Source organism: Apus apus, chromosome 2, assembly GCF_020740795.1.
Source record: "Apus apus isolate bApuApu2 chromosome 2, bApuApu2.pri.cur, whole genome shotgun sequence".
In the NCBI taxonomy this organism is placed as follows: domain Eukaryota; kingdom Metazoa; phylum Chordata; class Aves; order Apodiformes; family Apodidae; genus Apus; species Apus apus.
In genome coordinates, this window is record NC_067283.1 from 70,618,456 (window position 1) to 70,645,017 (window position 26,562).

The window sequence follows — 26,562 nt, forward strand, 5'->3', positions numbered from 1 at the left end:
TTTTAATTTCTAGAAATCTCTGACCAATTTAAAAAATACTTACAGACAGAAAAGGGTCAGTGTATGTGGCTCAGTACCAAAGCTTCACACTTTTTCTCACAATGTAAGTCCCTGACATTTCACAGCAGACAAATTTGGCAGTTTTCATGATTGTCAGACTTAAATAAGCCTTATTCTCTGCCAAAAACTATTTTGAAAATGAAACCCAAAAAATAAAAAAAAGAAAGGCACTTAATCTTATTACAACTGAAGGCAATTTTACTTGAGCAAGAACAGTGTATTTCTTTAAAGATGCCTGAATAAAGTGGGGGGAAGTAAAATAGGATATACAAAAAAACCAAACTAAACCAAAAAAACAAAAGCATCATAAAATCATAATAAAAAACCCTGATTGTTATTTATTTGCAACTTTTTAACGAGGCTAGGTTTTACTTTTCAGAGGGGAAGAAAAAAAAAAACAACCCCACATTTATGATGCATAAGCTTTAACCTTCAGTCATATCATCAGGTCTTTTTGGTTTGATGCTAGCAACTTCTCTGAAGGAAAAAAGGTTGCAGTAGGAAATCAGACCAACTGAAAGAATTTGTCTGAACCATTCATAAAGAGGTTTTCACCCTAGAATTTCAAAGGTCTAAATTAAGGCTTAAATTTAGTAATACTTTAAAATCAGTATCTAAGCTACAGCAATTTAGTAGGGCAAATCTTTCTGAATAACTGTTTTAAAGATTTTTGTATCAACTATTTTCTACTCAGAGATTCCTAAAGCTCTTAAGAGAACAAGATCACAAGATCTGACACTTCCAAAATGGAGGAAAATGCCTGTGTCTGTATCTTAAAAATAAAAAAGAAAGTAAGTCTCTATTAACATTTTATCTACCACACTAAATATAGTAACGGCACAAGACAATTTTTAAAACAAATAGAGGTATATTGGGGGAGACCTTTTGAAAGCACAGATACAAAATCTTTTATCCAAAAAGAGAAAATTTCCCTTTAAATAAAACTTCATGTTTGCCTGTTGCACGGTACAAAGATCTTTGAGAACATCATACTGGGGTTCTAGCTTTTATGTGCCCTTCAATAGCTGGGCACAATAATTCCCTTATTAAGACTTTCCATTATTGGTTATGTGTGTGTATATATATATCTCAACAGTTTTCCAATACCTACAAAGTACAGCTGCAAATGTCTTAAAAGACAAACTAAACTTTGAGAGCGTACATGTTGCAGGTATCTCCTGTGTTTGAATTTTCGTACCATGAGCTATAGAGTTACAAATAAAAAGTTTATTTGGCTTCAAAGATACAAATAGATTATGCAAGAAGGCTCTCTTAAATGAAATGAAGAGGTATGTTCTTATACTAAGTTATATTCTGTTTATATATATTAAAAAATTCTTGCTTTTCATTTTACTGTAATGCATTTCAAATAGCAGATTATAAACTTTAGAAATCCCTCACTCAAACTTGCTTAAATCTCATGCCTACAAAGGCTCACTTTTACAAGTATTTCCATTCAATTTCCAGGAAATATTTACATGCCTAACTTAATAATGAAAAGAAATCTTTACATGGCTGGGGCCTTGGTCACTTACTGAAGAAAGATGAGAATTGAGCTAAGGAAAAAAGTAAGGCAATCCATTATTTTTTTATTTTATTTTTTACCTCAAAACATGAGATTATTAGCAGATATGTGTTACAAGAGTTGCTAAAAAAAAAAAAGAAAAAAAAGAAAAAAAAGAAAAAGTTATTCAGCTGTAATACTGAGACACAGTTCAGGAGACTGCCAAGGACCTAGCACTGATCACTTCTATGAGGATCATACCAATGAACTAATAAGGTTATCAAAGTACATAAACTACACAAACACACAGAAATATACTCACCTATAACGTTGTCAGTTATTTGATGATTTCTCAATAAAGATTCATTGGTGTACCAGAACCTTGTCTACCAGCTCAGGAAAATACTAATTCCCCTTTTGAAAGACAGCAAACTGAAGTGAAGTGGAAAACTGTAGTAGCTTATGCTTGGCCATAAAGTTCATTGTGGTGGCCAAGAATGGAATTTGGGAATCTTGGTTTACAGCCATGAAGTGAAATATTGTTTCTAGCAAAGCCAAACAAAATTCCAATAGACTTCAGAGGAGTCATGATTCCACAACAAATTAGATAAATTATCTCTAACATGAATACTGAAGTACACATATGCTTTACAAAAGAAATAAGGGAAATTCCAGTAGTTATAGTGAACTTGGATTTCCAGAAGATTTCAGAAATTCCTTCTCAAAAGGCTTAAGAAAATTAAGCAGCTATAGGATATGATCCTCAAGTGGATAAACAGCTTGTTAAAAGATAGAAACAGCATTACAGTAACTGTTGCATTTTCACTGAGGAAAATTTCTACAAGGTACATGCTGGAATAGCTTATGTTAAATATGTTAATAAATTACAAGATAAAGTGGTTACAAAGTCTGCTGATTATATTAATTTATTCAGAATGTAAGGAAGGTAAAAACTAGAAAAAATGCAGAACCAACCCTGAGACTGAGTAGATGCACTATAATGTAGATGCTATATAACAGCAGCTGAAATTTAATTAACAGGTATGACAGAGGCAAAACCTTAAATTCACAGATGACAGGCTCAAACTGCATTAAATCATGGGACTAGAACAAGCAGAACAACAAAAAACATCAGTTTGATGCTTAGTAGGAATTACATGGAAAACAGAACCCTATGGAAGAAACACAGAAGAAAAGCGAGATTACAGTATTATGCCACAGTGCATTCACACCTGAACACTGCATGTAACCAAGATGATGATTCCCCATCATCATTGGTAGTGAAACCAAAAGAGATTCACTGAAGAGCAACAAGAAGGGTCAACAATATATGCAGAAAATTTAAATATGCCTTTCAACCTGGACAAGAGGCAACAGAGCAGTGATGATCAACATACATATCATCAGGATAATCAGAGAAAACTGCTTGTTGCCTCTTTCAAGGCAAAAGCTGTGATGACTCAAATCAAGCCACCATGTCAAAATTGAAACAGGGAAGGAAATGGCTTGTTACATAATGTATGGGAAAATCACTGAACCCACTTTGTGATAACTGTTGCAGATCCACAACTTGACACTAATTCAAGGAATAGATATGCTCAGTGACTTTCTCAATACATTGAAAACACGCCTGATAGGAAAGTTGCCATGCTGAAATTCTCAATGCCTGGGAAAGTAGCAATGGAGCATTTTGTTACCTCTGCTGTCTTCTAGAACACTCTCATAGCTGTTCGTTCTTACCTAGTATTCAGCACAGGATGCTGAGTTAGGCTAAGGGTTCATATAGCAAAGTATGGCCATTCTGATGAGTTACACACTGGGCAGCATCCCTGCATTTAGGGACTCAAAAGTATATTTATGAGAAGGGCATTCCTCATATTATGCAACAAAGATTTTACCATGCAAAAAAAATTATCTCTAACCATATCCTGAATGTAATATTCTACATCCTCAAAGTAAGGTTTGATTTTTGCTGTGTTTTTTCAACTTACCTATGAGGTCTGCAGGCCCAGTCCCCAGATTTTCTCCTCTAATTGTCACTTTCGTCCATGAGATGCCTTCATTGGGAGAGATGCCAGTTACAAGTGGGGGCTGTCGTGCTCGAGACATGATGTCTATTCAGTTACTGAAAAACTGAGTTGGTTTTATCTGTTGAGCAAGAAAAAATAAATAGTTTTAAAACAATATATTAAATAAAAACCATTAAAAATCTTTTAAGCTGTTCTCCTAAAATGATACAGGAAAACAGGAATGTAAATATGGAATACCATTCTGAAAGCCTTTCTTGCCTCAAAGTCATAAACCAACAAAGAATACACCTACACCTTTCAAAAAAATATTAGACCCTAAAAATGCCTAATGAAACTATACAGACACACTCCAAATTTCTTGTCAGGATTCAAATGAGCCTCTTCAGTTCTCAATTAGAAAGTTAATATTGTAGCCCTCAGAAATAATAATAGTTTATGACTATATATTTGGATTAGGTCTCCATCAAAAGTAGACTTACTGGCACAGACAGGTCTTTGGGGAGAAGCCTCCAGCACTTATTTGTACAAAGCATCAACATTTACATAAACTGAGAAAATTAAAACAGTAGTTACAGGGACTACACTAGCAGAGAACATCAACAAAACAAATAATATCTCAATAAATCAACAAAAACATACATAAAGTTACTGAAGAAGCTTTTCTAGAAGAGTATTCCTTTGCACCTTAAGTTAGGAGTCAACTAATTATGGAGCTAATTAAACTGGTTTGAAATACCAATATGGTGTTATGCATATATTATGCAGCCTACATTCAGTTTCCTATGCAACTGATCACAAAATCCTATGGCTTATTAGAAGCTTCCTTTGCACAGCTCAGCTGCGGTTAAGCAGAGGAGTGTAAGCTGAAGCATGTTAGCTCCCACCAACTTCACACTAACACCACTTGTTAAACACAGAGCCTCCCCATAGGTACATTGGTTCTACACAAGTTGTAAGATAGGCAAACAAAGTTTCTTTTAATGACTTCCATGGTAATTTTGCATCACCTGTTCCATCTCATGAGCTCTGAATTCTTTTATCAATACACAACAACTTCCTTAAAATTCCTAGTAAAAAAATTCCACTTGGTATTGTGGAACTTGGTAAAGTTATCTATGATCAGTTTCTAACAGGAATTCACCTGCATTGGAAAGAAAAGAACTAAAAACAACCTAAAGGAAATGTTTTTATTTCTAAGAAAATCCACTAATGATGAAAAAGCTGAATATGCAAAAACATTAGGTACACTTTACTGTACATAATTTCAAAAGTTCAGTTTGGTAAAAAAATAAACTGGAATATAAGAGAAACCTTATGAAGCATGGCTTAATTACTTTTATTTTGGATCAAGTTATATTTTCTGTTTTTCTTGCAGATAGTCAAGTTCATGAAACCCAGAACCTTTGTGAATCATCCATAACAATAAACTGCAGTAAAGCTGCAGTTTCCAAGCACCTGTAGTTAGGTAATACAAGAATTAAGTAAGCTATCTTTATTTCTGCTGCTTCTGCATATACAAAACACATTAATTGTACCATCATACACCATGCTTCTACACAAACTCAGATCTATCATGAGGATCAAAGAAGCTCCCACTGATCAGTTTCTTCCTACATGGTCTGAAGCTGGAATACACACTGAAAATGACAACAGAAACTGGAAAGGCAGGCATAAGGATGAAGATCTTGCAATGAAATCCATCAAATATTTTCCTGGAACAGGATCCTCTATCCATACATACCACAGATGCACTGCAGGTCGCTTATCACAGAACTTTACAGTAACATTTTTTTCTTCTCAGTTTGAGTGTCTTATTTCAGAGCCCACAGCCAAACCTGAAGTCAGTGTGAAACGTACCCTGAACATACAGAATGCTCCACAATGCTCTGAAATATTCAGGTCCTAACTAACGACCTAAAATTTAGAAATACAGTTGATCTTAAATGTCTGTTTCTCAGTTTCATATATTTAAAATAGGAATACCATCATACATCTCAAAAGCTTTTTTGAGGCAAATTCATTAATATGAAAGTGGTGTTTAGATACTCCGAACACCACAGTGTTATGAGTATCTTTAGAGAACTTTTGAGCCACCTACATTTGAAGAACATCCAATTAGTAAGAGATGCAGATTCCTGTTGAACAGGGAGCAAGAACATAAGTTGCAGTATGTGAGCCATGTCCAGTACATGAAGGAACTCTGGTAAGAACCCATGACAAAACACACAGCATATGCCTAGAATTAAGGTGGTTTGTTTTGGTTTTGTGTTTTTAACTGACAAAGCTCATAGTATTTCTTGACTGGTTGACTTCACAACATTAAAAATTACATTATGTTTTTAATGAAACATTAACTTCCCAGTGTTTTGAAAACAACAAACCAATGAAAAAATGAGATAAATGAGATGGCAACATATGGATGCTCTTATAAATCTGTGTGTAATATACTGCAACCTGTTACATGGACGTACCATGGGATTGGAGAACTGAGTAGTCAGCAGATGCAGTCTATAAGCTTGTGGGTAGAACAGCACTGAAGAAGTTAAAGGAGCGAGGGAATCATAGAATGGTTAAGGTTGGAGGGGACCTTAAAGATCACCAGGACTCACCCTTCCTGCTACGAGCAGGAACACCTCACACTAGATGAGGCTGCACAAAGCCTCATCCAACCTGGCTTTAAACGCCTCCAGCGAGGGGGCCTCCGCAACCTCCCTAGGCAACCTTATTCCAGCACCTTACTACCCTCATGGTGAAGAATTTCTTCCTGATGTCTAACCTTAATCTCCCCTCTTTGCATCTGAACCATTACCCCTCATCCTACCACTACACGCCCTTGTGGAAAGTCCCTCCCCAGCTTTTATGCAGCCCCTTCAGGTACTGTAAGGCCACTATTAGGTCCTCCTGGAACCTCCTCTTCCAGGCTGAATAGCCCCAACTCTAAGCCTGTCTTCATAGCAGAGGTGCTCCAGTCCTTGTTGGAGCAAAAAAAATTCCTTTCAAATCTTCACTTCGAAATCTTTCTTCCTTAGCTCCCATTCCTTACCCTAAGCCTTCTTTTCCAGATAGCTCACCTGCATGCCAATTGATCTACTTCCTCCCCACAGGTGAAAATGATAGACGGAGTCTTCTGTCAAGATCCCTAGTCCTGTGGTCACAAGGCTTGCCCAGCCCTTCTCTCATCTGTGCTGCATTTAAAGCTACATTACCACAGCATCACCTGACAAAAAAAAACAGGCAGCACTATAGAAATAAGATGGAGTCCAGTGTACAGAGGATGTTAGAGAAGAATCAGGTGTTTAAGCATGACTTAAATCCCAGAACGTGGACAAACTGCCTCTGTCCCTCATAATCTCAACTATGTAGTCTTCACAGCCACTCTCACAGATCCTAGGCAGAGCTCAAAGATACAATACAGCTGTAAATAAACTGTGGGGTTATGTCCCCACATACACACCCCATCACCTTCAACGTGGAGGGAGCAGCATGTGTCTGGATACCAGTAAGACAACACAAAACACCTCTTTTATTTTTGAGCAATTTTTTTTAAAGATTATCATGCTAGACAGTAACACAGATGTAAAAAACATCATCTTCAGGAATTCAGTGGTAATATGGAAAGGAAGAAATGTTGTGGGAAACAAATAGCACAGAAGCTACTTCAGCATTACTTGGTTGATTTTCTACACACACCCCCCCACACACACACACCCACACCCCTGCAATGTTATGGTTCCCTTGCATTGCAAACATTGTTTCTTTCAAAACACAGGCACACAGGTAATTGTTTTGAATCCATATCAAAACTCAAAAGTAATATTACAATCTACTTTTCTGGATTTCAGAAACTGGCACTAGATCGCTCTTCATGATGAGCTGAATAAATGTAATAAAAATGCTGAGCCTCCTGAGGTCTAATATTTCTTCTAAAATATTTCCATACTTACTGCAGAATTGCTTTAAAATACCTCACTGGAATGAGAAGACCACAGTAAATCTCAACACATTACAAAAGCACTACAGGACTGACACACTCTATTATTATTATTATTTTTAAATAACAATTGTTTTTGTTTACTTCAAAGAGTAAGCAAAGAAATTCTATGGAATCTGTCCTTACTACAAATACAAACAAATGATTGGGAGCCTCCAATTAATTTTTATTTCCTTCCCTCCTTCTTATGACAAACATGTCAACAGTTAAAATGACTGAACTGCTTACTGGTAAGCCTAGCCAATATGCGACCATGCCCAAAAAGCAAGTTTCCAATCTAAAAATCTTTAAGGCAAAGCTGAAATTTAATTTTTTTTTTTAAATTTCATGAAAAGGTACAATAATATAATTAAGAGCTTTTGTTGCAATACTATGTATTGCTCTAAAGAGAAGTTCTACTCTTTACAAATACATTTTATAGATAAAATAATAATAATTAATAATACTATTTTAATAATAATATTTTTAAAGCAGCCTTCTTACTGAAAGACTGGTTCTTATACAAACTAGAGGATATCACATACAGACAGTTTTTCTATACAATACATTTCCTCTGAGGAGCCAGGCTCACTGAAGAAGTTTTAACAAGACTATATTTTAGCAATGGACAATCATCTTCTACATTAACAGAGGTCTCCTTCCCTCCTTACTCGCCCCCCAGCTTTTTTTTAAAAATTTCATTTCCTCACAATACCTCCCCAACAGTTTAGCATGGATGACATCTGTTTGACTGCTCTCATGATCCTGCTCTCTCTATTATTCTGCCATAATTCTTGTTATGAAAGTGCAAGGAGTTAGAAAGCCTCTAAAAAGACCACCTACTACAAAGCCTTCTTGAAAAATGCCTTTCATAAACATCACCTTTGTCCATACATGAGCCTTCCTGAATAAACTGTCCTCTCACGAAGGTTTGGTTAAATAAAAAAATAAAAAAAAATAATAATCCAGGCAATTCTGAGCATTACAAGCTTGCTAAAGAGGAGATATCTTCACTCTTTATCCTAAGAAAAGCCACTATAAAAATAAATAACAAAGAAATGAAATATGGCCCCACATAAGGGAAAAGACAAGTCTAGCTGCTTTTTGAGCTTTTGTAAACCTTCAGTGGGTTTAAGATGAAAATTCTTTATAGGTTTCCCCATTCAACTTTCAATGGCAAGCAGAGAAAAAACACAAAGTAAAATGCCAATAGCTACCATATCTGCTCTATAAGCAGAGTACTACTTACCATTCTGGAACAAGTACCAGAATAAGAAATAATCAAACAAAAGAAGTTCAGGACTTAAGGATATCAAATAAGCTGGTAAATTCAAATCTCAAAGGAAAACTATAAACATCATGAAGGCATGGAACTCCAGAAGATAAGTAACAATCAAGTACCACTTTATAAATTTCACCAGTGGAAAAATTAGTAATTGAAATGTTTTAAAAAGGAGCTTCTGAATTCTAAGAGGAGTTAGCAAGTTAGCTCTAGTGACTTAAAATTCAGTTAAGGTAATGTTTTTAGTTGTACTTTGTCACAGATGCTGAACTTAAAAGACTTGTTGAGAAAGGCAGACTCAAGGTCAGTGCAAGTGCCATGGTCATCTAGCAGAAGGAATCTAAGCTGTCAATAAGGGAGGAAAGAAAAAGCCTGTTTGTCACTGCTGAGAAAATCTAAGCAAGCATCAAGTCTTCAGGTATCAAATATGTATGTGTTCTCACTTATATATATGAGAGAGAATACAAATTTGAAAAATTTTAGGCAGGAACATCAGGAATGGCCAAAGCAGCATTCATGTTCCAATCGCAATATGCCTTAGATGCTGTTTACTTCTTAAAAAAACGAACCCAACCAGAAACCAGTAGGTGAGGTACTCTTACCACACTAACATCACAGCATTAAATGCTTTCCAAATGAACACATTTATGAAATACTCTTTTTTTAAACAAGCAATAAAGATGCAGATTCCAGAACACAGGTGATGGCCTTTTCATCTTAAACTACACAAACTTCTGCTTCTACTGAATAAATATAAAAAATTGTTTTCACTAGAAAACCCAAAGTTCCCTGAGTACAGCACACTACAACTGAGTCAGTGAAGGGACACAGCAAATGACCCCAAGAAGGGTGAGAAAGCAAAGAGCTTCCTACATGTTTGTACTCAAAACCATTACAAAATGATGAAAAATACTATTGCCACCTTTTCTGTGCTTTATCTTTCCAACAATATAAATTCAGACAGACAATCTACATAAACCAAGATTTAAAAGCATCCAAAAAGCAGCACTGTGAAAATAACTGACATTTATTAACCCCTCTGGAGATCTTCAGTGCCCTAGAATTTCCACAGCCTTCAACACTGCATTAATAATACAAAGTCCATTCCTGCAAGCCTGCCAGAAAAGACTGGGAAGTGAATAAGCTAAACAATGCTGAAATTCCAAGTGATATTAAGAATCTATGCATGTTTATTTAAATAATAAAAGAAGACTTGTCAATTTAAACAAGAAGTGCTCACGAACCTTACGTTTAGGGGCAAAAAACCTCTCCAAAACACCACTAAGCTACTTATAATGAAACGATGAACAAACACAAAAAGGGGGTAACTTCACCATCACACAGAAAAAACAAAGTCTTATTTGTCTTGTCCCGTCATATCTGGCATGTTGATTCAAGCCAGTATTAACACTGACAAACATGCTAACCTACATGACAATGTTAACTGCCAAAATCAGTTTAAATTTGAGAAGATGTGCGGATTTTGCTATGGTGAAGGCAAATGATGGAAATGAAAAGATTTGGAGTATTGAGTCACATAATACAATACCATTCTCTTTCGAAAAGGGCTCCTGAATATCCCAATCAGTCATGTAGGGCATACTAGATATTTTAGTTTTAGGCTAGCCAAGGAATAAGCAGAGCAGCTTTGCTTTCACAAGGGCCATACTGGCATACTCCCTCAGCATCTCAGAGGTCCTGCTTTCCTTAACCCAGCAAGGTACATCTTCATGGCTATGTATCTTGACAGAGCAAAAGCAAAATAATCACAGCAATCAGCAATGCCATTAACATTTCTGAGTCACAAGGGATTAAAAGGCCGGACCCCAGGCAGATGCTGTGAGAGCCCTCAGCAGAGGGGTTCAGCACCCGTTGCAGCCTGGGCTGCAGCTGTGAGGGATTGACACCGCTAACTGTGGAACCCTGCTTAGGAGAAACTCCGGGCACAGTTCCGGCATCCGAAATAAATTAAAGTAAACAGTGTTGCTCTCTCTCATCCACCCTGTTAGCAGCCTCTCGGTTGAGCTGGAGACCACACACCCAGACCACACAGGACCAGCTGAACTCACTCGCACGCAACATCGAGAAGCTGTCACTCTTGCTGAGGTACAAGGAGGAAAAAGGGGGGGCTGAAGTGTGAGTGTGTGTTTAGAAAAGCTGCTTGCTCTCTCCTCCTATCATTACAGCTGGTTATGTTTTGTGTGGTTGGGAAGGAGGGAAAGAAGGCAGGGATAAAAAAAGACCTATAAACCTCACTAAGAAAACATGCTGGTCTTGGCCTTTCGTAGTAATGATTTGCACTCCTCCTGTACTAGTTTAGTAGCTGATGAAGGGCTAACAAAGCATCCATTTAACATCAATTAACCTTCTATCTATCACATGTCAAAAAAATCTAGGGTCATATAAATCCATTCCTTGTACATACCAAATGACAGCATATCACCAGTTATGATGCATAGCATACCTATATATTGATGCATATTTACATCAGGAATTTTGATGCATTATTTATTTGTGGAGGGGAGAGAGTCCCCACAAAGAACAATTAACTGCACAAATGACATTATGACATCAAAATGCTGACTTTTCCCACAAACATTGCATTGTAAAATGAGGTTTTGTTCATTAGTATCTTACACCATAAACAACCTGAAGGAAACTAATGAGTCTACACATAATGCTGAGTTTGTGACCCATTAGCAAGAAGTAAAAATAGCAAAGATCTAAAAATAGATTAAGAAGAACATTAATTGATAAATACAGATGAATGGAGACTTAAAATGGGGAGCGGTGGGGAGGGGTGGGGCTGTAATTCTTTGTTCCTTTAGTTCAGAAAATAATTTCATCTGCCTATTGTATAACCTTGTTCAGACAGAAGCCGAAAAAAACATTTGCAGATTTAAAAATCTATCTCAGTCAGTCTACTTTAAAAAAAAAGTTTCCCTTCCCTCCACTCTGCTATCACAAACACACGTATCTCCTCCATCAAACTCACCAGAAATTTAATTTAATCCACATACACAGTCTAAACAGCCCAGAACCACAGTCACATTTTCACCTCAGCTCAAAATCTATTTACCAAAGTGACAATGACAGTCTCCAAGTGCCACTCTTAAAACAAAACCATCGATGCTACGATCATCCAAATGTCAATAATAGCCCTATAAACTTGGATTAAGATATTTTCGTTGAGGAAAATCTTAAGAAAAAAACACTTTTACTAGTATATTCAATGTTACAGCACCTATGCATCAGCAAGGCTCCAGCCAAACCAATTTAAATTTTCTGAACGCCTGTTCTGGTCATACTGAATTGGCTAGAAAAGGGTAATAGTGAAGAAGAAAATGTAATTCAAGAAGTCTGAACACAGATGTTTTTCCCCAAAATTTCCGCTATTTTCATTATAAACTGCATTACAATTCCTCAGAAATTAAATCATCTACTTGGTTAAAAGCTTCTGTATTTATTATATGACACAAAACTATAATCTAGCAACGTTGTGAAGAAAAACCTCAAACATCTATATATAAACATATCTATACAGAAAATACTCAACACAGCTTTACACAAAACTGTATCACAGATGGCCATAAATCTCCCATTCATTTTTAAATTCTCAAAAGCAGATGCTTTCCTCCATCTGCTTCTACCTCCAACATCCAGGAAAGTTTTCTTGGTCTAAAAGTCATGCTCCTTACTGTACTCCAGCTAAACCATTTATTCCTCTTTCATTCTAAATTTATTAATAATTTTCTGTGCATTATTTTAGTTATTAGGAAAATGGTAGAGAATCTTAATACCCTCATCATCCCTCCATCTTATGTTATTCACAGGCAGAAATCCGAAAACGATACTTCAAGCATCAAAAACTTTCAAATATGTTTATGCAAATGTATTCAAAAAGATCCAGAAGTTCAGAAAAATAAACTCAATAAATCCCAATGGGATGGGATTTATGTTTTTTCTACAGAAAAGAAACGAGACGCCACAGATTTTTTTCTAAGCCCTGTAACTATAGACAGTATTCTTTATAAAAACACCATATAACCACTGTAATTACGCAGTTCACATGGTTGAAGTCTTAACATGGGTGCTTGTAGGTAGAACTGCAACACTAAGTTTAACATTTGCTGTGCGACTTTCTGGCAGTTCATTTTGTTTCAAAAATATTTAAAAGATAAGACATGCACTTGTGTTGCTAAGATTCCTGTATTTTTCATGTTGTCTCCCAAACACCTCCCTCTGGCCCCTACTCAGGGAACTACTCAAGCCATATGCTATCACATCTTTCTCTATTCACGTGGTCAAACACACACTTAAGTATTTCACTGATTGAAAGACTGTGTGAAAAGGTATTTTTTCCAATATATTTCAGCTTGTCTCTGCCTTACATACTCTCAAACTTCATTTCCACTCACCTGGCTAAAATCCCATCACCTGCATCAAACTACCATGCTTTCAGAGCAGTGAAGTTGTCTGGTGAGAAACAGAAGCTTCCCCACCTTCTACGCTAATGAACATGAGACAAAACCCACTAGCTATATACACAGCTCTTTAGCTTTCTGCAAAATATTATAATGTTCAGTTTTCCAACAAGAAGCAAGTTACACATTAAAACCACAGTGAAATGTAAAGTGTCACAAGGCTCTCAGAATTATTAAATATGAAATTTAAAGTAATCGCTTTTTTAATTGAGACATTCTAGGATTATCTAAATAAATAAATAAATAAAATCAGTTTGTCCTCAGTACGAAAGTGGGCATTTAAAAAGGAACTTGTGCTCAGCACAGCCCTAAATCTTTATTCCAGGCTTTTTGATGAACTTCCACATACAGGACACATTGCTTTTGGGTTATCCATGAAGTGAAAGGAAGTACAAGCCTGAAAATACCTAAAAATCACTGATTTATATTGTAATCTGATCCACAGACACGTTTACATTGCCAGAGTCCCCACTGGCTTCTGCACAACATGGTATAAGGTCTGACTTTAAGAATTAAACTAAGAATCTGGGAATCTCTAGTTCCCTTAAGGTCAAGAGAAAAGCAGACCCATTAAGTGGCTGGTATCTCAGAAATTTTGTTTTCCTTAAAAACAAACCAAACAAAATTAGAAAGAAAACACAGGCTTTCACACCCATCACTGAACAGAATCACTGTATTTTCTACTGAAAATGCTGAGCATGCTGTCTGAAGATTAATTAACAACTTGCATTGTCAAAAAAAAAGTCACACAGACGAAAATTTCGTTTGAAAAAGCACTAAATACTTCCAAAACAATATAAAGAGTATATTTATAATTGCTGCATAGGATGGAGAGGAGGTGTTCGACTTAGTGTTGTTTAAAATACAAAATACTTTGCTTACCTTTCCCTATGCTAAGATCTAAAAGCGTAACATACCAATCATACAATTAATCCTTATTTTCAGGCATTTCTCTCATTGCTCAGTTTCTAGCAAACTGCTTCAGGTTCCTTTTGGTTTTTGTTGTTTGGTTGTTTTTTTTCCCCAGGACATCACAAAATTGAGTTCTCCCCTAGCGTTGTGAGGACAAACCAACTACTTTCAAACTGTAATACTGACAGGAATTCTAGAAAATAATTTTCGGGTTAACGTAGAAAAAAATTAATCAGCTTTATTTTTAAATTGATACTTTCCAAGCTGTAAACACAGACCCTGGCTTTTACGTTCAGTGCAAAAGATGAAACATCAACCTAACGTGACTGCACTACTCATGTGCTGTCTAATCATCCCTCATCCTACAAGCACTTTTACAAAGAAGATTTCACCGATTACCCGGCACGGTATTTCTCCCCTGAGAAAGGTAATTTGAAAGACAACGTTCCACAGATTTACAGACTATAGGTGGTCCAAGACAGAATGTCAAAGTTAAACTAAAGAGCTATCATCTGACTTCTGCTAAAAGATATTACTTCAGCTGGTTTCGGATTTTGAACTTTCAGAGTACTTTTAAGTATAGGAGCAGATTCCACTCTTATTACTCACATAGAAAATAAATTTACTGTAACATGTACAGTCTTTTGAGTATTATTTTCCAGTCCTTCACTGTAAAATTAAGTACTACTGATTTCTCCTGTGGAAAAAATGTCTGTGACCATTTGCATAACTAAGTAGTGACGTACAGCTATTCAAAATACACTCAGGTAGCATCTATCTTTACTTCACAGGCAGTTTTGTTCTGGAGTACAAAACTGTAACAATAGATTTTTTTATTGATACCTTTGATAACTGTCAGAATCCATGTTTCTAAGAATGCCTTTTATATTCAGTCTTCTGTTGCCATCCTACTGAGATACTACTTTTTTGCTTTCTCTCCCTTGTTTTTTTGGTTTTTTTTTAGGTGAAGCAGGAAAGCACAGAATGCACAGAATTAAAATAATTCCAAACTGATGTTTAGCTCCAAGTACTGGTGCTTCAGACTTACTGGATTTACAGCTAAAAGTATCAGTACATGGAAAGAAATCAATTAAGTATGGTTAAACCTATATAAAAGTTTTCATCAGTAAAACAGGTCAGGGGCCTCTGCCTTACTTGTCAACCCACTTGTTTTGCTTTAGTCCAGCTTCATTGTGAGTAGTAGCATAATAATGAACAGACTGTAACAGTTGATACAGTTTCTTTTTAATAGGACCTTGGGAAAACAACTGGTGAATTACGTATTTTTAACATATTTATTATCGGGTTTTTTGCCTCAAATACTCTCAACAGCTATCAAAAAAACTCGTCTCATATTCACAGGAAATCCTAAAACTCAAAAAAATAAGATCTGAATACTGCAGATTCAAAATACGTAATGAACAGTACCTTTCGTACTGAAGATTAAACAGTTTCTCCACACAACAATATCCTCAAACGGCAAGGTGTTACATTATTTTATTTAAAAAGCTTTTATTTCTTTATTTTTAGGTTCACAGCTTAGAACTTCTAAGGGGTTTTCAAATCAATTCTAAAAATGTCCATTAGCTTAAGACTGCTATTCAGCACTAATATCTGATAAAGTAATTATAACATTTAAAAAAACAACTACCAAGTCTGTAAAAATATGGTAATTTATTGAATGAAGGCCACGAAAACACAAGTTTACATAGTTTAAAATAAAACAGCACAAACTTAAAATAGTTTCACCTCTAACACACTAAAAACGTTTTCCATACAGAAAAACCCCTTGCCATTGCAATGTAAAATAATGGTATTTTCACTGAAATAAGTCATTCCAGTATAGTGAAAATCATTGCATCCTGTTTTAAATTATATTTAAGACAACAGAAATCCCATCTAAGTAAAAACATTGTTGTCCAAGGGTGGGCATAAATCACAAGAACTGTAAACTAAGCTATCCATGGGAAAGAAAGCAGCAGCAGGACATGCTTTTTGCTGCCGATTGCTGGGTCAGTGCAAGCTGGGACAGATATTACAGAAATTGGGCATGGAGAATTATCAAGCTTTTCTTTTTCAGGTGACCAAAAGTAAAGTAAGAAAAGAGACCTGTTTTCCTATGCCACAAGTTTGTTTATTTTCAGTTTACACTTAAAACCCCCAAACAAATAGAAGTCCTTTAACTGTTTTGACAACTTTGTCAAAAGCAAACACAAAACAAAGTTTACAGTAATGAAACGCACACAAATCACTAAAAGAGAAAAACACTGTTCACTTATTTTAAGAATTATCAGAAAGCCTGGAAAGATGAAGTGAGATTATGATTTTAAACTGAACTTTCAAGAACAAATATTTGTAGTTTAGATTTAATCCGATGTTCTGTCACAAGTTAAGATGGCTTAATACTTGACTCATTCTCAATTCAAAGCTTTCAAGTGTATGCCTAGAAGCTCTAAATGCACAAGTAAACTGCAGGAACCAGAAAAAGCAAAGGGGGGGGGGGGAAACAAAAGGAAAAGAGAAGCCTAAACTGACAGTGTAGAAGGCATGTTATTCTGAACAGCAGTAAAACTGGACAGAATGACAAACTCTCTTTCGGAAACACACTAATCCCTATTTTCAGACGTCTTCTCCCTGTGGTAAGAGATCCTTTTCAGGTTGCCAGTCAAGAAGATATAGAAGAGCCAAAGAGGAAAGATGCCTGACCATCCAGCTCATGGACTCTTCTGGACTGCAATACAGTCCAAGTAAGGAAGGAAAGTAAAACTGGGTAGAGAGCAAAAATCAATAAATAGAACCACAGAGGAAGTGTAACACTTCCAGTTGGATATCAAGGGAAGCAGTCAACTCTCAACCAATACTGGTTCCTTTGATTTGTTCTACACTATTTACTATGGTACTTTCTTATTGTATTCGCCTAAGTACACATTCATTTTGGGGGGTTATTTCTGAAACTTTACAGCATCACTGAACGCAAGATTAAAAAAACCATCAGACCAGCGAGTCACCAGCTCTTCAGAGGCCAGATCTCGCCTCTCCTGCTTATTGTTACCTCAGCTCCCCCACTCAGCACGCCCACACACAAACACTTCACTGAGCGGAACGACTTTGAAGATCGTTCCAGACCGGCCTCTTGTCACCGCGTAACCAAGCGGGCCCAGGAGCTCCGGACAGACCGGTGTCAGCAACGAGACCCGAAGGCAGAAGCCACCGAGCTGCCTCCCTGCCCGCTGGCCGGGAAGGGCTCCCCCCTCACAAGGCGCCCACCGCCGCGCCAGCTCCCGAGAGAACGCCCACCCGCCAGAGAACCCTTCCCGCCGACGGGAACCCCCTCTCTGCCCTGCGCTCGCTGCCCCGGCTCTGCCCAGGGGGCTGGGGGAGGAGACAAAACGAGAGCTGCCGCTGCCGCAGCCAGGAAGTCACCGCCTTCTTTCAACCCTGGGGCGGCTCGGCGGGGCCCGGTGTCCCAGCCACCGTCCTGCCCCAGCCCGCCGAGCGGGGACACGGGGCGACGGGGCCCGGCCCGGCCCGGCCCGGCGGGGCGGGGGGCAGCAGGTGCCTCCCAAGCGGCTGGGGAGGGGCCGCGAAGCGCCAGACGGCCGGAGACCGGGGCCGCCCCCCCCCCCACCCCCTCTCGCCCCCCAACCACAGCTCCGTGTCCGCTCCCGGGGTCAGGGGCTGGGCTGGGCCGCTCGGCCCCGCCCGGCCGTCGAGAGCCGGAGCGACACCCCCCCCCGCGGCAGCGAGGGAGGAAGGGGGGAGGCCGGAGGAGACCGGAGGGAGGGGGAACGCCCTCCGCCCCGCGGGTGGGGGGAAGGAGCCGGAGCTGCCCTGCTGCGTGCCAGCCGGCTCCGCAGAGCCCAGCGGAGGAGAAGCGGGGCGGGAGGCCGCAGACTGTCACTCACCGGCCGCCGCCGCATCCGCCGCCGCCTTCGTATCCGGCACCCGGGGCGGCTCCGCTCCCAGCAGCGCCTCCGCGTCCGGCGGGCACAGCCACCTCCAGCCGCTCCCCGAGAAAATCGATGGAGCGCCGAGCCATCGAGGTTGGGCGGGAGATGCTGGTGGGGGGGGGGGGGTGTGGGAAAGCAGCTCCCGGGGCCCCCGCGCGCCGCCCCGTTCCCGGCGCCGCCCCGGCCGCCCCGTCTGGGGGGGGGTGCAGAGCCGGGGGGGGCTGCGTCCCTCGTGGGAGAGGAGCCGGGGAGCAATAAGAACATAAGAGCAGTGGTAGCGACAGGGGCGACGGCAGCAACGAAGTGCTGAGAGGGTGCTGTTGGGGATGGGCGGAGAGCAGCCCTGAGGAGAAGGACCTGGGGGTGTTGGTTGATGGGGAGCTCAACGTGAGCCGGCAGTGTGTGCTTGCAGCCCTGAAAGCCAACCATGTCCTAGCTGCATCAAAAGAAGCAGGTCAAGACAGGTGATGCTGACCCCCTGCTCTGCTCTGCTCTGGTGAGAGCCCACCTGGAGTGCTGTGTCCAGCTCTGGAGCCCCCAGCGCAGGAAGGACGTGGGGCTGTTGCAGCAAGTCCAGAGGAGGGCCACGAAGATGATGAGAGGGCTGGAGCACCTCTGCTGCGAAGACAGGCTGAGGGAGTTAGCGTTACTCAGCCTGGAGAAAAGAAGGCTCCAGGGAAACCTTCTAGCAGCCTTTCGGTTACTGAAGAGGTCCTACAGGAAAGCTGGGGAAGGACTTTTTACAAAGGCATGTCGTGTTTGGATGAGGGGTGACGGTTCAGACACAAAGAGGGGAGATTAAGGTTAGACATCAGGAAGAAATTCTTCACCATGAGGGTGGTGAGGCACTGGAACAAGTTGCCCAGGGAAGTTGTGGCTGCCCCATCCCTGGAAGTGTTCAAGGCCAGGTTTTATGGGGGTTTGAGCAACCTGGTCTAGTGGAAGGTGTTCTTACCCACACATGGGGGTTGGAACTAGATGATCTTTAAGGTCTCTTCCAACTCAAACCATTCCATGATTCTATGAATAATAATAAATGATACAAAACCATCCCTGAGTGCTGTCCTAGTGGGCAGGAACTCGCCCCGTGGCAGTGGCAATCTGGGGATCCTCACACTGTGGTGTGAAGGGAGGGCCTTGTGGTATCTGCTCTGTAAAATGTTACATGGAATCTTTCTGTGGAAAAATGAGGTGTCTGGTACCTGTATTCTCTCTCATCTACTCTCTAATACAAAATTACTGGTGACTGCAGTTTTTCGCCGATACCCAATGCAGAAAAAGAACTCTTCAGTCCTCCAAGAAAAGTAAAGATGGCATCACATTTAAAAAAAAAAAAAAAAGTGTCACTATTTGCCATCCATTTTTAAATCATGTTTTCCTTCATGACAGCTTCTTTGAATTTTCTGATGTAAAGCCTGTCATTAGATGTGCCAAATAAAAGCACAACTTTGAAAGGTTTGGTTGATATGGAAGGCCTCACCCAGCAAACTACGTACCTGGGTCCCAGCTCTGCCCAGGACCCCCTGGGAGGAGGTAACTGTGCCCAAAAAGCCCATTGACTTTAGTGAGGGTCTGTCAAGGGAGCTGTCTACCCAGAAGATTTTGTAATAAACCACCATTATTTTGGGTTTAGTTCAAGTGACAAACTTTGACGCCAGGCTGAAGTTTTTTTGCGGAGTTGGTTGCATTTTCTCCTCTCTCGTAAGTGCAAATAATGTAAAGAGGTGATTCATTAAGAAGAGGGAGCCTGAACTTGAGACAAACACCACCAATGTTAGGTGAAGTGAGAAAAAGCTGTGAGGCCTTTGTGCTTCAAAAAAAGTCATCTAGCCTCTGCATTTAGTGGTTTAAACTAGTTGTTTCTGAACAGCTGCTTAGCAGTGATTTTATCCAAATGTCTGTCCTGGGGAACCTGTCAGAACAGTACAACCAGGCTAACTCTGCAACCAGAGAAACCTTATAAATGGTGTACATAGGTTCATCACGGGCATCCACATAGGCAAATCCTTCTGTTGCCAAGAGCAGCATCCAGGACTTTCATGGTCTGCAGGGGCTCTGGATAATATTGTCAGTGAAGACCTTCCAGTGTGCTGCACATTGTTGAATCTACTGTGGGTGGTTTTCCCAGCTGATGCATGGTGACCATGTGGTAACCATCACCTACTCCTTCAGTGACTCCAGAACAAAACTGACAGTGAATGAATGTAGATTTGACCCACTGGAGAGCAGAAACTGCCCCACACATCTCTTTAGAACAAAAGGAGGAAAACTAGTGTTGTTATTATGCATAAATGTATATATATATCTTACATATAGCTTGTAATGTGTATACTGTAATATATAGTATATATTTACTGTCATATATAATGCTGCTAATATAAATATATTACTCCATGGAAATCCAGATGCCATTAAAGAGATTAATCTATGCTGTTAAAACTGAGGAAAGAAATGACAAGTTGTAATATAATGACCTGGTAAATAGTAACTATTATACCTCATAGAGTTCACAAGAGTGATTGCTCATTCATGCCTTTTCCTAATCCATTTATGCAGATTTGACAGTGATCTGTAAACATTACATCTCTCTACAAAGTTGGGTAAACAGATTTGAAAGCCAAGAGAGATTACTATGCTCATTTTGTCTAACCTGAATATTGAAAGCTGTAGAATTTCCTCCAGCCATTCCCACACCAAACTCTTTCTGTAGCTGTTCTTTAGAAAGACATCTTCATTTTATTTTAAAGAGTTGGGTAAATGGTGAATCCATCACTGAACTTCTGAAGTTTTCTCAGTGATTACCCTAACATGCAAAAAATAACTGATAGAAATATAAATGTTGTTTGAAAAGGTAAATTCATCTAGCTGTAGCATCTGTTCATTGCAAGCCTGCTTCTTGTTAACAGAAATATCTTCCTTTTGAAGATGTTTAAAAAATACAGCAGATTTACTCCTTCACCTTCTCTTGATAAACTGTATGGATTAATTTTTATTCTGCACTGTACAACTGACTTTCCAGAACTGTTCTTTGTTTTGAAAGCCTTCAAGCTTACAGCTGTCACCTTACTTTTGACATGTGAACACCCAGACCAGACCTCTCCCTACTTCTGTTTGAATTTGTGAGGTGGATATTGTAACCAAGGAAATCTAAGGAACAGAAAAAAGCTAAGAAGCATAAAGCTGGAAACGACCTTGAGGATCACCCTTTCTAGTCCTTTCCCTTGCCCCAGGACAGGATCGACTACTCCTGTAATATAATGTAACTTTTTTTTCAATCTTGTTCTTAAAGACTTCCCAGTATGGTGCTTTTGCCATCTCCTCAGGCAATCTTTCACAGTGTTTCCCTACCTTGATCACTAAAGGTCTTTTTTTCTAATTTATGCTCTGAATATATCCCCTACTGCAATTTCAGTCGGTTAGTAAAAGGTCTCTCTTTGCTGGGTTCAGAGAATGTATTGTTTGCTTCCTTGCTGTAGCAGTCTTGCGTATTTAAAGGCTCTGCCCCCTGTATGTTCTTTTCCTCATTAGTCCAAACAGTCCCTTTAGCATCCTGATATTTAATGTTTTCTGGACTGGTAATCAAGCTTGATCTTCACTGCACAGGCTGCCTTCCTGTTCCTACCCCCCTCTCACGGCATTTCCGTTTTTTTTGCAACAGCATAACACTGGTGACTTGTGTTTAGCCTGTGATTCACTCTACATTTTTTCTGTGCAACTGTAGTCCTGTTTACTTTTCCCCTTCCTGTATGTGGGGAACTGATGATGCTAGACTACACTTGCACCTATTGAATAGTTGTTTGTGTTTTTCTTAAAAAAAACAACAAACAACAACAAAACAAACAAACAAAAATTCTCCAGTTTGACAAAATCCCTCTGAATTCTAATTCTATTCTCTAGCACATTTTTAGCTGCTCTCTTCTTTATTTCCTCTCCAGAAGTAACAAGCTTAGTCTCTGTTCTGTTGTTCGGATGTTTTATAAGTGGTATCAGACACAGGACAGACCCTCAAGGAGCTTCTTCCAACACACCTCTGCATTTTGACAGTGGCCCCATTTGCTAACTCTTCCTCAGCCCTGCTTTTTCTGACCCCCATGGGATTTTCAATTTTGATCAAATTGTCTTTGCTTACTCTTGAGAAATTTTACCAAAAGCTTCACTAAAATGAAGATACATGACTTTTTAATGCTTCTGTTTTTTGCATAACACCTATTACCTTATTATAAAAAGAAGTCAGATTGGTTTAATAGGATTTGTTCTGGACTAATCCATGATCGTTGTTACTTGTCTGTCTTCTAATGCTTACAGATGGTTTGCTTGGTAATTTCCTCAAACTGAAGCTAGCCAGCTCCTTTTTAACTCTATATGTAGTTAACTTTAAGCCTGACTGAAATTTAGAGGGCTTCTTCCAAGACCACGAGAGGTGTCCTCTAAACCTGAGATTAGCAACCTGCTAAAGCCATGGAAATAGAACCAACAAGCAGAACCAAGAAGGTAAACCTGTCCTTGCCTCCTCTAATTAATCTATAATCCCTGCATAACCTTTCTTCACCTCCTCGGTTCCACTTTCCCTTTATTTTCTTGATCTGCTGATGGAACATTCCTGCTGATGTTGGCTTCTGGCAGCTGCCATAGATTTTATGAAAAGTTCATACAGATAATTCAATTTACAAGGAGATTTCCTGTATTGTATTATGCTCCCAAGTGCAGCTGCTTTCTGCTTCCTCCTAAATTGAAAATCACCTGCATCTATGTTGTCGAATCAACATCCAGGAAGTGATCTACTTAAATCTTGCACTTCTATTTCTTTTTAAAAATAAATATCCACAGAAATAAGTTCTTTGACCTTGGCAGCATTTTGACCATTATCCAGGAATTTAAGCCAGGAATCTTCATTATGAAGTGAAATATATTTATCTTAGCTGAAAGGCGAGAGAGAAAGAAACAACTTACTGATCAGTGTTTTCCCCAGATGATTTCTGGTATGCTTCAAGAGAAACAACATATAAATTAATGCACACAATATTTTGAGTTTCCTTCCAGAACACATACAGTCACTTTTTCCACATCAAACAAAAAATACAGTCTTTTGCACTTCAAGCCATTTCCAACAGTACACAAAATTCTCTCACTGTTTTACTTTCTTGGCTAACACAACACTAATTCTTCCCTTTCAAGGGCTATCCAAGGAATCTGTGCACTACTGACCCAGAGGCATTGTTTCTCTAAACAGCACCAGTGAAACAAATTATAAAATTACTTTGTGCAGCTAAAAATACTGAATTCTGTATACCACAGCTCTGTCAAGGGTGTCACTACTAAGTTGCATCAGTCTGAGTACTTCCTCAGACCAACCTTCATCTACTGCGTGTAGTTTAAAACAATAGATGGGGGAGGGGGGGGAAGTTGAAACATAAACCAACTTAACATTTTGCCACATTTCTTTCTCAAAGGAAAACAAACAAACAAAACAATAACCCACTTCAAAGACCATCTGACTTTTTTTGTCCCTCATATTCTAGGTAAAATTCCATCACTCTTTTCCACAAGGCCGAACTCTGAAAAAACTGATTTCATAAAAGCTGTTCATTAAAAATCTTTTCACAGACTTCCAAAATTGTGTGAACTGAGAGCAAAGATCAGATCTCCTGTTCTGAACTGAACTGTACCCGTGAGACAGTTCATCACTGCCCGTGCACCCCAGATCCCCTCCACTGGAAGCGAGCATACCCCTGCTCCAGTAGCAGCCAGCACTTCACAGCACATCCTAGTGAAAATCAACTGGAGTAACAGCTTATTTAAGTATCAGTTTGGATAATTTTGATGGATCTAAGTTTCTTTCCCTCACTTGTCCCATTCAGTGGCTCTGCAGACACGTGTCTGTAGAGAAAAAAAATGACAAGCAGCCCAAGGTCACCTGGGTTTTGCCACTATCAGTGTTTGCTTGCCAGAGTGCCTAAAACCACATTTATATTAAAGGAAACAGTACAGGACTTTTTGTGTTTAATATTACAAATAAAGATTCCATCATTTTCTGAACCCCTTCTTGACTGTATTTTTTTCTTCCCAATTCCTAAGTTTCTCTTTTTGTGTCTCTCTTCTTATTTCTTTTCTTCTTCCTCCCATCCTCCTGGTCTCAAATTCTCTTATGGTGGAAAGGAAGGGAAAATTGCAATATAGGGCTGGGTAAAAGTGAACAAAAATGGCAAAAAGCAGCTATTTAAACTGTGCAATCTGCGCTAAGTATAATAGTTCTTTCAAAAATTACCTTTTTAGGTACTTCATGTTCAAATTAACATCACGGCTATGCTCTTAGCAAGAGGTTGCATTTTACATCAATTAGACATAATTATGAAGTTCCTTTTAGAAACAAAATATTTTAATATATCAGGCAAGCAATTAACATTAAAATGTGGATTTTGATCTGTGCCCTAAATGTGTGATCAAAGGTACCAGATCAGGCAGCTTAATCTGAAACCCATTAAATACATGACAATATTTGATTTTAATAAGCTACAGTTCTAGTCTTTAATGTTTCTTATTGACATTTATTCATAGACGCAGAAGTGCATTTACATGAGAGAGATGTTTGGCCTTGACTTCAGATGTACAGCAATTTCCAAAGAAATTTCTGAAAAGAATGTTGGTCAGTGTTTTAAAACATAGGGGCCTAAATTTAGACTGTTAAATCTGTATTTAGTCCTGCAATGTGCTGAGCACTCTGGCTGTGGTCCAGGAAAGCACTTAAGTGTCCCCATTAACTTTAAAACACATTCAGGTCTATTATTCACTTTACCAACAAGAACTGAACTCCAATACTTAAAATTAAGCACGTACATTAAGTAGCCTGTTGGACTCAACCTTACACAACCCCCGGTCCCGTTCTGCCCACAGCTAAGACCCTGACTCACTGCATTTGCATGCCTTGCCCTGTTGTGGTAATGGGACGGGTTGTAGCAGAACAGTTACTCAAGCACGTTACAGATCTCAGGGCTTTTTCAAAAGGGCCAAGTGCCCATTAGACACACTTTCAGAACCTACTTTGAGACACACACTTAAAAATACGCAGTATGGTCAACATCTGAATACAGTTATCATGAATAATCTGTCCTGTTTCTACTTGCTTTATTATTATTATTATTATTATTATTATTATTATTATTATTATTATTATTATTATTATTATTATTATTATTATTATTTCTTGTGGGTTGCACTTTCAAATTCAACTTGTGGGTGATATTTGCCTACTTCTGAAGGCCTGATAAAAGTCCTAGAGTAGTGGTTAAGAGTAATTTTTCCAAATCTGGGAGGGACAGGACAATAAATAGGGGACACTGTAGCAAAGAGCATTCAGGTGAGACATTAGAAAAAACTGTAACACTAGAGACAATACAATACTGGTATAGGTTGTTTAGGAAATTGACTGAACGTCCTTCACTGGAAGCTTTTAAAAGCTGGCCAGATGCTTTACAGCCCCATGAAACGAATAGTATCAGGCTTTAATTGGGCTCTTGCTATGTACTGGCTGGTCTTCCATGCTGATACCTTTGAATTTGCCCACTTAGGACCTCTGTCATGGTTCTGTTAGGAGCAAATGACCCTTGTGCCTGCCATGCAGTCCCCCCATCCTGTACCATGCCATGGTTGTGCCTAACGCCAAGTTGACGGTGTGGCTGCATCCTGAGAAGGGGAAGAAACCCTCAGTGGGGAGAAACAGGGCTGGGAGGAGCACCTTTTTCTTCCATTTTAACCCATTTTTCCTAATTGATTACTGCTCACATTTGCAAGGCAAAATTAACCAGCATAAAAATAAAGGGAAATGTTCCTTCAACATCCAGCTGAACCAGAATTTGCTGATAATTGTAACACGGCACAATATGCACATACGAGAGACATTTTGATTGATTGCTACACTGTCCTTAGCTCAGGGCACTTTTTAACTGCCAAAATCAACCTTCTCTCTGGGAAATGTATAGTGAGGGAGTTTGGAAATAGGATTTGGAACAGGCAGGAGAGTTCCACTCCAAATCTGAACTTCCCCAATCAGGGAGATCTGGACTTTTCAAAGGAGGAAATGGAAATGGGGGAATGCTGGGGCTGACAGTTTGATTTGAGACTGGCTCTGTTAAAAAAATCCTAAAACAACAAAACCCCATGACACACAGAACAAAAAAAAATGCAAACCCCGCTTATTTTATTATTTTACTTATTTACAATAAAATGTTTGGTGCTTGGCTGAAAAGTCTCCAGATTTCAGAGTTGTAGGTAAAACCCCCAAATGACATCCTGAAAACTCAGAAATAGGAGCAGACATATTCTTTTGTTAAATTTCTTTTCCTTTCACCCTCCAGTTTTGTCTCCATCCTGAAG

General features: G+C 39.1%; 1 protein-coding gene across 1 annotated transcript in view; it reads right to left on the bottom strand.

The window, feature by feature from the left end:
• Positions 1 to 18,194, bottom strand: part of EXOC2 (exocyst complex component 2) — a 130,160-nt gene extending 111,966 nt beyond the window's left edge. Inside the window, exons 1-2 of the mRNA XM_051610855.1 lie at positions 18,148 to 18,194; positions 3,556 to 3,712 (exon numbers count right to left, since the gene is read on the bottom strand). Coding sequence (XP_051466815.1) covers positions 3,556 to 3,673 — 118 coding nt within the window. The 5' untranslated portion in view covers positions 3,674 to 3,712; positions 18,148 to 18,194. The remainder of the gene's footprint in view (positions 1 to 3,555; positions 3,713 to 18,147) is intronic.
• Positions 18,195 to 26,562: the final 8,368 nt, after the last annotated feature.